The 14,497-nt window shown below is 55.6% G+C and overlaps 1 protein-coding gene across 1 annotated transcript; it reads right to left on the bottom strand.

The window, feature by feature from the left end:
* Nucleotides 1-3,837: 3,837 nt before the first annotated feature.
* Nucleotides 3,838-10,517, bottom strand: CLDN19 (claudin 19). Its single transcript, XM_010959763.3, has 5 exons — nt 9,629-10,517; nt 8,269-8,433; nt 8,088-8,172; nt 6,234-6,386; nt 3,838-5,496 (listed from the first exon to the last, which is right to left on the bottom strand). The coding sequence occupies exons 1-5, from the start codon at nt 9,849-9,851 to the stop codon at nt 5,448-5,450; spliced, it is 675 nt and encodes a 224-aa protein (XP_010958065.1). The 5' UTR covers nt 9,852-10,517; the 3' UTR covers nt 3,838-5,447.
* Nucleotides 10,518-14,497: the final 3,980 nt, after the last annotated feature.

Below are 14,497 nucleotides of genomic sequence, written 5' to 3'. Positions count from 1 at the left end.
AGAACTACAGCAGACTTTCCATTTCAAAACTATGTAAACTAGAAAACACTAAACTATAAATTCTTGAAAAGAGGGAGGAGTCAACCCAGAGTTCCATACCCAGCAAACACATCTTTCAAAAATGAAGGTGAAATAAAGATTTTTATTGTTGTCTTCATTGTAGGTGAGCACAAAGATTTCCTTTCCATCTCCATCATGGGAGGCGTCTATACTTGCCTGAATTTTTAAGTGCCCTCTGAGAAGAGCAGTTTCCCAGTATTTTAACTTTCCCTTAGAATTTTTTTTTAACTTTCTGTCTCAAATTAATTTCAAACTTTCGAGAGAAATTGCAAGAATAGTTTGAAGAATCCCTGCATGCCCTTTACTTAGATTGCCCAATTAATATTATCTTGCACCTATTTGCCTTGTAACTCTTTCTTCAGGTGTATTTATGCATATTTTTCCTGACACCTCATTATCCTTCTAGTACTTCAGTGTTTAATTTCCTAAAATCCAAGGATACTGTCCTACAAAAATACCTGTCTACGGGAAACTAACTTTGATATAGTACCATCATCTCAACTACAGACACCATTCAAATGTCATTGGTTATCCCAAGATGTCTTTTATAGGTCCAGATCCAGTCCACCCTCACTACTGCATGTAGTGGTAATCTCTCGCCAATCTCCTCAGTCTGGAACAGCTCCTCAGTCTTTCCTGTCTTTTATAACTTAGACGGTTTTCAAGGGTACTGGCAGTTATTTTGTTGAATAACCTCAATTTGCATTTGTCTGTCATATCGTAAGTGGATTCAGTTTATTCACCTTTAGCAGGAATACCATATAAATGATGCTGTTTTCTTCTCAGTGCGTTGTATCAAGGGGACACAATTCTGCCTTGTCCCACTTCTGGTGGTGTTAACTCTTACCAACTTGATTAAGATACGTCTACTATGTTTCATCACAGCAAAGTTAAATATTTTGAACTTACTAGTTAATAAGTTACTCATATCAGTTGGCATTTTACTGTTAAGTAGAGCTTTTTCTTTTCCCCCACTTTTCATTTAATTATTCATGTTAATATGGGCTGGTGGATTCTTATTTTTATTCACTGAGTTTAAAATCCATTACTGTCATTATTTATTTTGATGCTCAAATTGTTCCAGATAAAGCCAGAGGGAACCCCTTTAATCTGGCTTCTGTATCCTTTAGACGTGTCTCTGTCATTCCTTGAGCACTTTTTTACCTTCTGCAACAAGATACTCCAAGCTTATTTTGTACTTTCCTTATCCCAGCCCTCAAAACAGCCATTTCTTCACGGAGCTCTGGTACCTTTTAGTGGAGAATGGTATTCAGAAATCAAGATATGCTTTTTGACCTTTCTAGGGGATAAAGCACACAGATACATGTCCAGTCTGCCCTCAGTGCCTGTGAGGGATTGGTTCCAGAAGTCCCCCACCACAACTATACCAAAGTCCCCGGATGCTCAAGTCCCTTATATAAAATAGCGTGGCAATTCATTCGACCCTCCATACTGCCAGTCCCACATCCACAGGTACAGAAGGCTGACTGTGTAGGTGTATCACACACATGAACACACACAAAACTGTGTTTTACTTATCTACATATGAATAAAAGCCATGTGTTCATCCAGATGCCTGCAGTTCCAGTCCAACACCACAAGACGTATTCTACTCTCTTCATTTCCATCTCTGTAAACTGATTCTCTGACAATGGAAAGCCTGGCTCCCATTATCTTCTGTACACTATTTGTTCAACCCCCTTCTGTGTAACCAGCTCAGACTCTGCCAGCCCAGGACACCTCAGCTTGGTGGTGACCACGTGGGCTACCACGCAGAGAGGGAGCGGGAGGGCTTCAGGTTTTGACTTGGTGATTCCGCAGCATCATGTCAAGCCATTGATGCTTCGAAGAATATTTTACACTTTCCTCAACATTTTTAGTGGTTTTCAACAGGATTGTTGTCCAGAATAAAATGGCCTGCACTATTTGCATACACTGAACTAATTATTTTTATGTCTCTGTGAGGAGAAAAGGTCAGAAGCACTGCTTTGGGTGTTGTCTGTTCTTCATTTCCAGTTTTGCTTGGATCAGGTCTAGTTATGGTTCCCCGTAGTCTTGCCAACTCTAGATGAAATCTTACATCGAACCACTTTTCATTATATCCAGTATTCAAATGATGAGAGAGAAACAGCAGTTCAGCTGCAGTTCTCATCCAGAGGAGAAGCAACACACAGCTCTCACTGGCCTAGAGCAGCAACTCCCAAACTGCAGTCTGTACGTAGATCCCCAGGAGATGGCCTTAACATGGTGGATTGGTTTCACCTAGTCTGGGGTGTGGCCTGAGACTCTGTATTTCCTTTTCGTTGTTGTGGGGAGGTAATTAGGCTTATTTATTTATTTATTCTTAGAGGAGGTGTTGGGGATTGAACCCAGGACCTCATGCCTGCTAAGCATGCGCTCTACCACTTGAGCTATACCCTCCCCACTGAGAATCTGTATTTCTAACAAGTTTCTGGGTGGTGCGATGCTTGTGGTTGGAGGATTGTGCTTTGAGTAACAAGAATCTCTGGAGTATTCATCTCCCTCATTCCAGTGGTCAGCAGGGAGTATATTAAACAATACAATCAGCAAAACTTAGAGGTATTTATAACCTTCTCATTTTTTTTCATTTGCAACCATACACACAGAAGAGCTGAGTGAACCCCTAAGGACCACTGGCATTTACTAATCTTATAATTTCCCCAGCTCCTGACCTTTCTGTTCCCAGAGCATTTTAAAGCAACTCTAGCCATGGTATCATTTCAGCGTGCACCTCTAGCAGATAATTGTTAAAAATATAATGACCACAGTGTTGTTATCACACAGAATTAATACGTATAACACAAAATTAACCATAATTTGGCAAAATCACCTAATTCCTCCTTCCTATGCACATTCTCGGGTGCAGGCAATGGGTGGTCAGCTACTCCAGCGCCCCGACTCGCTCCCCTTAGCTGAACACCTTCTGTTGCCACGCTACGCGCTACTGGGGCGAACGTTCTTTGGGGCTGAGGGCTGAGCGCTCAGGTATATTCCTCCCCAAACCGTATTTTCATTCACTCCTGGAGGAACTCTGCTAACAAACAATGGCACCAGCTTTCAGATCATTCTCTTTGACCCATCTTCCTGGGTCTCCTCTCAATCTGCCAGCCTCGAGGCTGGGACGGCAAACAGGAGGCCTGGCTAGTTACTGCAGGTTGGCAGCGGCAGGTGGCCAGGATGTAGACATTTGAAAGAGGAGAGGCCTGGGGGATCAGGCTTCCCAAACTGTTCTAGCTTCTGCTTCCTCTAACTTTTCCCAGATGTCTTCCCAGTGCCAGGACCTCCTGCGTTGTAATCAGTGTGTTGACGGGGTTGTGAGTGGATCCGTCTCTCCGCCTCTCCAGTCTCCGGCTATAGGCACAAGGGCTCCCCTTCAAGAAGGACCACACGGAAGCCTGTTCCTGCCCTGCCATCGGGCCACCTGCCGGCCTACAGTTCGTCTCTCCCGCAGCCTATTCCTGAAGCAGCCAGCACCTTCAATCCCCACATATTCCTACCAACTCCCAAGCCTCTGGCAGTCCCTGAACCTCAAGAGACAACACATGGTTTCCTGGCCAACTGCTTCCCCACCAGACAGCAAGGGTGTCCAAATCCCCCACCTAGACACGGAGGGCGGGCCTCTGGGCCCCCCATCCCACCCGGCTCAGTGGCATCTGTCACGGGAGCTCTCACTGCGACACGCACTTTCTAGGGTCAAAATCTGGTGTTAGTCAGGGCCCTTCTGCCTGTGTGGGCCAAAATCAGACTCAAAATTGCTTCAGTGAAAAGGGATTTATTTATTTATTGGGAAGGTGTGGAAATCTTAACGAACAGCCTGGTCTCAGAAAAGACAGAGGGAGACAGGGCTTCCTCTCATCTTTCCTACCTCTTCTCGTCTATGAGACTCCAGAGGGGCAAGAAATGTGGCCCTCACAGCCCTGAGCTTCAGGCCTCACAGCAGTGGCCTCAGTGCTGACAACGCGTGGCACTCCCTCGGGAGCTGAGCTGCCTGGTTCTCAGATTCCCAGGTCCACCCCAGGCCCATGAAGCCCGGACACCCGGGAGGTCGAGCTGGGCCTCAGCTCTCCAGGTGACTCAAATGTGTACCAGGGCCAAGAACTGCTGCATTATAGCATCAGGCACCCAGACAGGCTCTTTGGTGGTTCTCGTTCATTGTTTGAGGGGCAGGGCCCTGGTGAGCCCGGTCAGGCTCAGGCCCACCCCCTAGCTCCTGACGCGCCCCATGTACCTGCCACCGTTGCTGGGCCAGGGCAGCCGTGGATGATCCCACAGCAGCTCTGCTGCCTGCTCCTCCCTTCCCACCCCTACCTGCTCCTGGGGAAGCGTGTGTGACAGGCATCTTATCTGATGGGAGAAGGCTGAGCTGTGTCCTCGGGCTTTGGTGGTTTGGTGGGACAGGTGGTGGAGGCAGCCAGAACAGAGCTGGCTGAGGGGGACGGGGAAAGGCAAGGGACAGCTGGAGTCAGCTCTTTTCAGCCAAGGGGAGAGAGGGCACTGTGGCCAGAGAGAGTCTCAGGTCCAGGGAGGACGTTTGGGGTGGGAGAGGCCTGAGCACGAGGGCAGGGGCTGATCTGGGGTAATTTTCCCTACATTCCTCTCAGTTCTATTCTAAGGCAGTGATATCTGTCCTTTAAGACCAAGAGCCTCTGCGTGAGGTTGGAGCTCCAGCCACTGTCTCAGGTAGCTTCAGGCCACCCCATCCCTCTGTCGGTTCCCAGGCTGGGATGCAGCAGGACCTCAGTAGAATAGAGAGGAAGAAGAGCGGGTGTGGGGAAAGTGGCAGCACTGTGGTGGGGAGCAGAGCTGGGGGCTTCTGATATGCCTGCAAGGCCCTAACATCCTTCCCTCTGGCCCTCCTCCCCACAGCGAGCTCCTCTAGTGTCCCCTCACCGGGCTCTGAGCCCCAGCACCCAGAGGGAGGGCCTCCCAGGGACTGTCCCCTCCCTCAGCCAGGCTCCAGGGGCAGCCAGAGTAGCAGGGGTGGGACTGTATCTTTCCTTAGACCAGGGGACCCCTGACCCTAATGCAGGGCCAGGCCTTGGCAGGAGGGGGTGTTTCCAATCAAGGGGTCCTGGTGCAAACCCAAGGACAGTTAGGGAGGTTCCTGGGTAGGGGCAGGAGCCCTGACCTGCTGGGATGTGCTATGTAACCCACTCTGGATCTCTGTCTCCTGTCTCCCCATCTTTGTGCCCAAGGACCCCAGGGACCAGCTCTGACCTCTCTGAGCTAAGCCCCACCCTTGCCATACCAGGGACAGATCAAATGATACCACACTTGGGGCTGAATGCTCAAATCTCTTTCCAAAAAATACCAAACACACAGTCAAAGTGTGGCAGGGGGACAGAGCCAGGCTGGAGACATGGACATTACACACCCAGGGGGCCCTTGGTGGAGGCGGACAATTTAACAACTGGTCTGAAAGTCAAAAGAGAGGAGAGCTGGTTAGTAGGGTGAGCAACAGGCAGTGGAGGGAAGGGCAAGGGCTGTGGGGTTCAGGCCCAGACCCAGGGACTGGCCAGTATGGCTCACAGCAGCCCTGCTGCGACCCTTTTCGGAGTCAGGGATGACATGGTCTGGCTTGGCCATTTATGTGGGTGTCCATGCAGCGCTCAGCCTACGGAAGAGCCTGAGACCTGAACTCAGCCAGCCGGGCTGTGTCTCTTGGTCTGTCTGAGCCTGTTTGTGTGTGACTTGGGGACATTCGTCATGCTGGCACTGCCTCCTCCACGGGTTGCTCTGAGGAGCCCGTGGGCCTGGGGAGGTGATGGGCTCCAGCTACCCAGGTCGTCTTTATTGCTGTGTCCTTGGGGCCCGGCACAGAGTGGACACTCACGTTGCCCTTCAGTGAGTAACTGAGTGGCCAGTGAAAGGGACAGCAGCCAGCTAGTGTCCAGAACCCCGCTGGTGCCCATGACGGGGTGCAGAGAGGTCCACGCCTGGACCTGGACCTGGCAATGTGAGTGTGCCTGAGGGCTGGGGCCTGCCTTTCACAAACTCTGAGTGTCTGGGTCTGTCTCAGAGTGCAAAGTGGGCGCCTATACTGGGGACAAGCTGCTCAGAGCCCTAACCGAGCTGGGGGGACACCCTGTGCACTCTTGGCCCCGCCCGGGTTGCTGCAGGGGCCGATGGAAGCTGGGCGGGCTCAGACGTACTCTCGGGCGGCGGCCGACGGTCCAGGCCGGTAGGGCTGCGGGCTGCTGTTGGATCTCTCCGGCTCCGGGCATGTGCAGCAGAGGAAGGAGCCGCCCAGCATGGCCAGGCCGGCGGCAGCCCAGCCCACGAACAGCGCCGGGCCAAACTCGAACCTGCCAAGGGTGGAGGACGCCATAAGGTGCGGCTGCGCCCAGGGCCTCGCCTCCATCCTCCCCCGGGGCTTCCAGCCTCGGGCTCTCCCAGTAATTTGGGATGAATGCTCATCCTTCCTCCCACCCCTGCCGCAGCACATCAACACCGCCCAGGGTGACCCAGGACCAGGGTGGCTCTGCTCCACACAGCCTCGGGCCTCTGCTCCTCTGGCCAGTGGAGGGGGTGTTGGGGGACAGCCAGGTCCCGTCGGGGAGGGGAGGAGCGGGGAAGTCCTGCCTCCTCTCTCAGTCACCGTCTGGCCCACAGAACTCCCTGCGGGGCTCACACTGCCCCTGGGGGAGACCGCTCTGCCTGACACTCCAGCTTCTCCACCCACAGGCCCTGCGGAAGGCCAGCCCCGTCCCACGGCAGTGCCTGGGTCTCCCCACCTCGGTGCCTTTGCACCAGGCGCCACCTGCTGGAGCGTCCAGCCTTCTGCGCCTCTCCCTTCAGATGCCACCTACTCCTGCTTCCCTGACCCCTCTGTTCTCACCGCCTTGCGCTGACTCTTACTTGGTGGCAGTTCAGTCCCTGCAGAGCACCTCGAGGGTGGGCAACATCAGATTCACCTGTGTTCCCAGGGCCTAGCACAGGGCCTGCAACCCAGGTGGCCTTGGGGTGTGATGAAGGGACAGGGGCTAGTGCCAGTCTGGCATCTCTCAGCTGAGCTGCCTCTTACTTGGCAGGTCTTCATGGCTAGAGCTGGTAGCCCAGGGAATGAGCCTCAGGCCTGAGGTCTCCTTTTCCTCCCCTCTCCACACTGCTGCCTCCTCCAGGGAGCCCTCCCAACTGCAACAAACCAGGCATCTCTTTTCTCATCTTCATTCCACCCCAGGGCCCAAGGGATGTTGGGATGTCTGGTATTGAGACTGTCCCATTTCCTGCTCCTGGCCAAGATGAGCGGTAAGGGAGGAACCAGGCCCTTCATAGTGCCCCCTATTTAGCCCCCACCCCCTCTGCCTTACAAGTCCTGACCATTCTAGTTCCAAAATATCTCTGAGCCTACTCTCCACTGCTAGCCTCTGGCCCCAAGATCTCTGCTCCAGACCTTTGCAATTGCATCTTAATGGCCTTGCCCCTTCTCTACCACTCTGCACACCACAGCCAGAGAGATTGTCCTGCCTTCCACCCTCGGATGGGGCACAAAACCTTCCCCTTTGCAAAGCCTTCAGCCATCTGCCCTTAGGAATTCTCTAGCCTCATCTCTCTGGCTCAAAGTCATAGCGCGTCCTGCAGGAATAACAACTCAGGCGTACTGAACGTTCTCCAGGGCCCAGGAGCTGTGCTAAGTCCCTTACCTGTATCGCACAGAACCCTCACAACCATGCTGAGCTGTGTCCTCGGTCCTAGCTGCAGTTTACGGGGAAGGAAACCAGGCACAGAAAGATTAAGGAATACAGCCAGCCCATGCAGAGCTGGGATTTAAATTCAGAGCCAAGGCATTTAGCTCCTGGGGTGGCCTCCATAGGCCTCCTGCTCCTTTGGAGGGCCCAGCCCCACCCTGCCTGCTCCCCACTCCAGACAGCTTCTCAGTGACAACACTTGGGGCTCCTCCAATTTCCCCCTCCAAGTGCCCTGCTGGACAAAGGCCAGTGGCCCCAGAGGAGGTGGAACTGGAGGCCCAGCCTGTCCCCTGGCCCAAACCATGCCCTGGCACTCACCTGGCATTGACAGGTGTGCTTGGGTTGAAGAACTCCTGGGTCACCAGGGTGGCATACCATGAGACAGCCGTCAATGTGCAGAGGCCTAAGGACAGGGGAGGGGGTCTCAGCTCTGCTCTGGCCCCCAAGATGGGACTACCTGCCATGGTCCAGATGGTGGAGAAGGAGCCAGAACACTCACCTGCCAGGAGGAAGAGGGCGCCCCCAGCTATGGCAATGCGGCCCTTGGTGATGGGGTTGCTGTCTCCAACCCGGGTGCACTTCATGCCAACGACACTGAGGACCATGCCCACGAAGCCCAGGAGCACGGCCACCACCATCAGGGCTCGAGCTGACTGGATGTGACCTGGGTGGGGTGGGAGGGACTGAGCCAGTGGTGGGAGAGGGGGGTGGGTGGGAGGAGCCCCAGATGGAGGGGCTGGAGCTGGAGTTGAAGCATCTCCTGGGCTGCCACCTGCCCAGGCGTGAGGTAGCCACTGGCTAGGTGTGAGGGGCTAGTGACGGCAGGGTGTGAAGACAGGATGTGAAGCTGAGCCTCACCGTTCAACCCCACTGTTCACTCCCCCCTTGCAAGTTCTTCTGGGTAGTGTGTGGTGACAGGGTGGGATGAGTTCTCTCATCTGCCACTCTCTGGCCAGGGGACTCCCTTTGGGGCCTGGCCCATCCCTCCCAAGCAGCAGGGGCAGCTTTTCCTGAGGCTTTTCAGATTCAGCAGAAGGAGGAGCTGTGGGTGTCTGAGGCCTTGCTCAACCCAGGCTGGCCCTTGGGCAGGGATGCCTCCCTCGTTGGCCATTCTGCCTCAGGTCACCTTCCCTTCTTCCCTTTGAGTCACCTGGGGTTGCTGTACGCCTGCTGCCGGGCTCAGTCCTGGGCCTGGGGTCACCGCAGAAGATCTGGATCCCTGAGGGAGGCCAGATGACCTGCCTGGTCTGGAGTGGCAGGGGCCATGTGACAGCAGCCCGGCTTAGGCTTGTGGAGACCAGGGCAGAGGTGGGGTGGGCCAGCCCCAGGCCAGGGGAAGAGCTGCAGTGGTGCCTGTTTACCAGTCAGGCTCAACTCCACATCCCAGGAGGAGGAGAGCTACCTGTGTGTGCACATGCATGTACGTGTGTGTGCTCTCACACGTGTGCGGAGGTGCACCTGAGTGCCCGCATGCTTGTCTATGTGGCAAGGAGGTGTGTACACACAGTGTGTCTGCACAGAGTGTGGGGAAAAGTAGAGAGAAGGGGCTTGACTGAGCCCCATCTGAACCTTCCAGAGTCCTCTGAAAGTCAGAGAGCTCCCCTCTCCAGATGAGGACAGCAGAACACAGAGAAGGGTGGTGACTCCTTCAAGGTTACAGTGGCAGAGCTGGGATCTGGACCCACGGCTGCCAGAACCTGAAGCCCCTGTCCCCAGCGGGGCACCAGGCTGGCCTGGCTCTTCCTGAGTGCCTGCGGGCAGGGGCTGGAGAGTGGAGCCCAGTGCAGATGGCCGACTGTGGGAAAGCTTGCCCCCACCCCTACATCCCACCTGCCCAGCCCAGCGGGCACGAGGCCTACCTTCCAGGGCGAGCAGCGAGTCGTAGAGCTTGCACTGCACCTGGCCGGTGCTCTGGGAGGCGCAGGACATCCAGAGCCCTTCGTAGAGGCCCACGGCGGTGATGATGGCGTCACCTGCGTAGGAGGACTGCTTCCACTGTGGGAGGGCTGTGCTGGCGATGATGCCCACCCAGCCACCCAGGGCCAGGAAGTAGCCCAGGAGCTGGAGGCCTGAGTTGGCCATGGCCCAGGGGAGGGGGCTGGGGATTCCAGGGCTCAGGGCTGGACCAGGGTCCCTCAGGGGACCGAGGTCACGACCAGGCGAAAAGAGCTACTGGACTGAGGTGCAGCAAGTGGTCAGAGGTTGAGGCGAGGTGGCAGTCCTGCAGTGGCAGCAGCAAAGGCAGCCGCCCCAGGCTCTAGAATGCAGGGGGAGGCCCAGGGGATGGAAAGGCCAGGGGCCCGCCCACAGTGGCCGCCTAAGCCAGGGCAAGTCCCCAGCAGAGCTCCTGCCCAGCCCCCTGGGGCTGGGGGTGGGGGTGAGGCGTGGCCGAGATGGGTGCCCCTCCCCAGGGATAGAGAAGGGAGGGGCTGGGAGGAGTGACCCCATTGGCCCTCAGGGCCTTTCTGCTGGGGAACCCCCTTTAGGAACCTGATACAAGTGCCCTAAAATTCTCCTAATTCCCACCCCAAGCACCAGCCCTGAGATGATGAACTTTGCTTTTGCACAACTGAGCTGGCCCATGGGGTTTTCTGTCCTCTGACTGTAGGATGGAAAGAAAATGGAACTCCAATTTGCAAAAGGTAAGACTAGAATTAGACATCAGGGGGAACTTTTTGGGGAGGGCTCTGAGGTCAGCTGGGCTGGGGAGAGGGTGCTGGGGAGAGGGGGTCCTGGGTACCTAAGGGTCATGTGTATTGAAAACAGGGGAGGGCCAGACCCACTGTGGGGTCTGTTTGAGATTTGAGGAGGACAGAAGAGGGACCTCATGAAAGCTGGTACAGAGCTGGCTGCCAGCCAGCAAGGAGCCTGGCAGGGAGGTGGGAGATAGCACCAACCTTCTGGAATTAGCCTGAAAGAAGGCAGACTGTTCAGCCTCGTTAATCCCCTTGCTGGCTGGCTTAGCCGCTCCTGCTGGGGCCGGAGGCTCGGGGCCCTGGCTCCCGGCTCTGGAACAGCCTTGTGGGGAGCAGCAGCCTCTGCACATTCCTGGGGTTCAGGCTGCCCCCTCCTAGCGCCCCACCTCCCCCTCCTCTCTCCCGTCCCAGCCTGGCCCTCTGGAGCAGGGGAATGTTTAACTCTCCTCGACCTCATTAGCAATCCCCTCACGTTCAGTTCAGCGTGGGTGCAGGGGAATGTCACAACCCCGCTCCTGCTCCCGCTCCTGCCAGCCCCCCGGCCGCCCCCTCCAACCCTGGCGGCCCACCAGCTTCTCCCTGACGGACTGCGCAGGGACAAGGCAGGTCCCGCTGATGACCCTGGCCTGCTCGCCCCTGCCACCGCCCAGACCCCCTCCGGCAGGACAGCCCCCCTGCTCCCGCGCATTCTTCACGTGGCTATGCAAATGAGAGGGTGCCAGGCGCTGCAGACAATGCTGCCCTGTGTGCCCGCCCAGGCGTGGGCCCTGCCATGGCCCGTGGCCTGGGGCTGCGAGCTAGGGGAGAGGCCTGCCTCGAGGGGGCAGTGGGCACTGCTGGGTCTGTGGTTCCCCACATCGGCTCCCTCTCCCCAGGCCCTCAGTGCTGGGGAGGCCAGAGCCACGTGGACCTGTGCACACACACACCTGTGTCTCCCAAAGCCAGCGGGACCTAGAGCCTTTGCACAGAAGTCGGTCTTGAATTCCAATTCCTCCCCCATGGACAGGGAGGGACTGTTTGATGTGGGGGAGCAGAGGACATTGCCGGATCCCAGAGTGGAGACTCACTGGGAGCTCCCTTTCTAATCCTTAAGGTAACCCTTCACAGATAAGGAGCGAGACTGAGAAGTGACTTACCCCAAGCTGGGAGGTGCGGGGGCCTGCCCACTCCCCACCTTTCTCAGGAGCTCTGGGGGGCTGAGACTGAGCTGGCTGTGGTGCCTGTGTCCTCACCTCTCCTGGGGCTGCCACGGAGTGGGGGGAGCTGCCCTGTGCCTGACGGGGAGCAGAGTGCCTGCAGGTGGCAGCCACCTAGCACAGGTTATTCCCCAAAGGCCAGGTCTGTCCTTTCCCAGTGGGGTCTTGACCTCTTCTCCCAGGCTTTCTTCCATAGGACTCTCTCTGTAAGGAGGATTCAGGGCTCACTCTGGTCCTCAGGAATACCTGGGTCAGGTCTCTGAGCCTCAGGACCTTCAAGGCCACGTAGAAATGGAGTGTCAGAACCACACGGGCTCTCGAGACCATGGACTGCCACTCCCTCCGTTGACAAAGGGAGCTGAGAGCCAAAGAGAGGAAGAGAGCTGCTTAGGGTCACACAGCTGCCCCCGGGGCCTGCATGCCCCTCCTCGCGGGTACCCCCAGAGCCCACCCCCACACTGGGGACCCAGAGCCACGTTATGATCCAGGACGATGCTCACATCTCCCTCAGAAGCTCCTCTGTGTATCCCTTCTCTTTGTTATTTGAGGGCTTGAGTCTGTTCTACCCAAACATCCTCTCCTACTGTGATCCACCCCCCACCTCAGTATTCCAAAGCCCTTGGAAATTCAGATCCAGCTCCTGGAGTGGAGCTCCTGAACCTGGTGTAGCTTCTCCTCCTAGGGCTCCTACTGCCCCAGTGGCCCCTGCAGTCCAGCAACTCCCAGGCATGCGGGGAGAGTGGGAGGGCTCAGGGACCCGCCACAGCCTCTGTTAAGAGCTAACTAGAAACCGCCCTGGTGTGTCACACTTCACTGTTTAAAAAGTGCTTTCACTCACATTACAAGAAGCTTAGGGTACTGAAAAGCTGTGCGATGTTAGGCAAGTCCCTTAGCCTCTCTGGCCCTGATTCCCCAACTGGAAAATAGGGGTAACACCCCTCATCTGTTGGGATCGTGAGGGAGTTTACAAGGCTCAAATGATGGGTGAGAAGTGTTTGTGGAAAACCTAATACACTGGAAGAAATGAGGCTAATGAGAGCTCTGTTCCAAAAAGGCTCCCTCCTGAGCGGGTCTCCCCCTTGTGTCTTCTTACCCTGAGTGTGGCAACTGCCCCTTAGTAGATATGTGCTGACCATGGACTGATTGCTGTGAGGATGACACGTTTCTGCCTCCCTCCCAGTGAGACACTGGAGTCCTTTCCCTGGTCCTTTCCCATGGCCGGTCAGGAGGGTCTGATTCACTTGGTTACTATCCGGCACATTCTCGGCAGCCACCACCTGAAACATTGGAGGCTCAGGAGGTGGTGCTGGTCAGACTCCCCCCAGCTCCTGGTCTGACTGCTGTGGAACCCCAGGCTTGGAATGGAGAGGACTTGCCTTGGGCGGCACAGCCAGAAAGAGCGCAGCCAGCAGCGTGGACACACTACCGTCCCGCCCATGCCCTGATCTGGGATCCATAATGCTCTTTGCGTATTTCCTTTCAGAGCACTTGGTGCATTGTTGGCCTCCTTCCAGAGGACTGAAAGTGTCTCTAGGCCCTCCTACTAGCCCAGTTTTTGTGTCCCATGCTAACCCAGGGCGAAGGCATCTCTGCAGCAAACATGGCCATTTGGAGGTGCCCTCTCCTCACAGGCTCTCTCTGGCATCCCTGCTGAGAGGTCTGCCCGTCCCCCTGCCTGGGGACTGACGTCTTCCCCATTCACATCTTCCCCAAGTTTGCCAAGTTGCCTCCCATCCTCTCTAACACTCCCATGGCTGCTCTTCCTTCGTCTCAAGCAGGCTTGCCCACGGCTGACCTGCCCTGGCACGTGCATACACACGGGTCAAGCAATCACAGCCGCATCCCGGCCCGCCCCCACCATCACCTCCTGCTGACCGGGGAGGGGGGGGACTCACTCGCTGTAATTACATGCACTTATCCCGGTTCAGTTCCCTTTGAAAAACGTTTGGCCTTTCATGAACTAAACGGAGACAGTTAGCTGTCTCTATGTGTTTAGCATATTTTAAAATTGTGAAGGTCATCTGCCTTGAAGTAGAAACTGCTGGAAGACCTGAATCGGGCTGACAGAGTTTGCTGTAATGTTGAGTGTCTACTATGCGCTAAGCCTCTCTCTGAGCGCCCCCTCACTGATGCTCTCAGCATCCTGGGAGGTAAGGACTGTAATCTCATGTTACTGGTGAGGAAGCACACTCGGGGGTCACACAGCACCCAATGCTGGGAGTGAGAGTCTAGCCCAGCTCAGCACGTGTGTGAAGAGGCTCATGCTCTTTCCATGAACGTGGTGCTCCCTCCCTATGGCGAGTGGGTCATCCAGACAGGACAAGGGATCAGCACAGTGACCGTCCCTATGGGATCACTCCCACGAGCATACACACATGTGCTGTCTCCCAGCTTAAAAAACAATCGTTCCTTTACATCTCCCTCCAGCTCATCCTGCCCCCATGCAGAGCCAAACTCCTAATTGTCTACACCCACCATCACCACACATTTCCCCGCCCCTTCTCACTTGAACTCACGCCAGCCCATCTCGTGTCGACTGAAACATCTCTTACCAAAATTCTCACTGATCCCCGTGTCACCAAATCCAAAAGTGGATTCTCAGTTCTTACCTGGCTCAGCCTCTCAGCAGCATTACCCCACCATTGCCCACTCCCTCCTTCATGAAACACTTTCTTTGGCTTACAGGACACCAGGCCTCCTGGACCCCCTGCTCACGGCTTGTCCTCGTGTCCTCTCTTGGACCCCACTGTCCTCCAGCCTGGCCCAGTCTTCTGACTCTTCCTGTCTACAGTGACCTCCGTCTCCTGACTTTGAACACCACCTCATACACCAGTGG

The sequence above is a fragment of the Camelus bactrianus genome, chromosome 13 (assembly GCF_048773025.1).
Source record: "Camelus bactrianus isolate YW-2024 breed Bactrian camel chromosome 13, ASM4877302v1, whole genome shotgun sequence".
Lineage (NCBI taxonomy): Eukaryota > Metazoa > Chordata > Mammalia > Artiodactyla > Camelidae > Camelus > Camelus bactrianus.
This window is presented reverse-complemented; position numbering and strand designations above follow the sequence as displayed.

Coding starts and splice junctions, on each gene's coding strand:
- CLDN19 (XM_010959763.3), bottom strand. CDS start 9,851: ATGGCCAACTCAGGCCTCCAGCTCCTGGGCTACTTCCTGGCCCTGGGT. Junction 8,434..9,628: donor CTCGCTGCTCGCCCTGGAAG/GTAGGCCTCGTG, acceptor CACCCCACCCAG/GTCACATCCAGTCAGCTCGA. Junction 5,497..6,233: donor CCGTCGGCCGCCGCCCGAGA/GTACGTCTGAGC, acceptor TTTGACTTTCAG/ACCAGTTGTTAAATTGTCCG.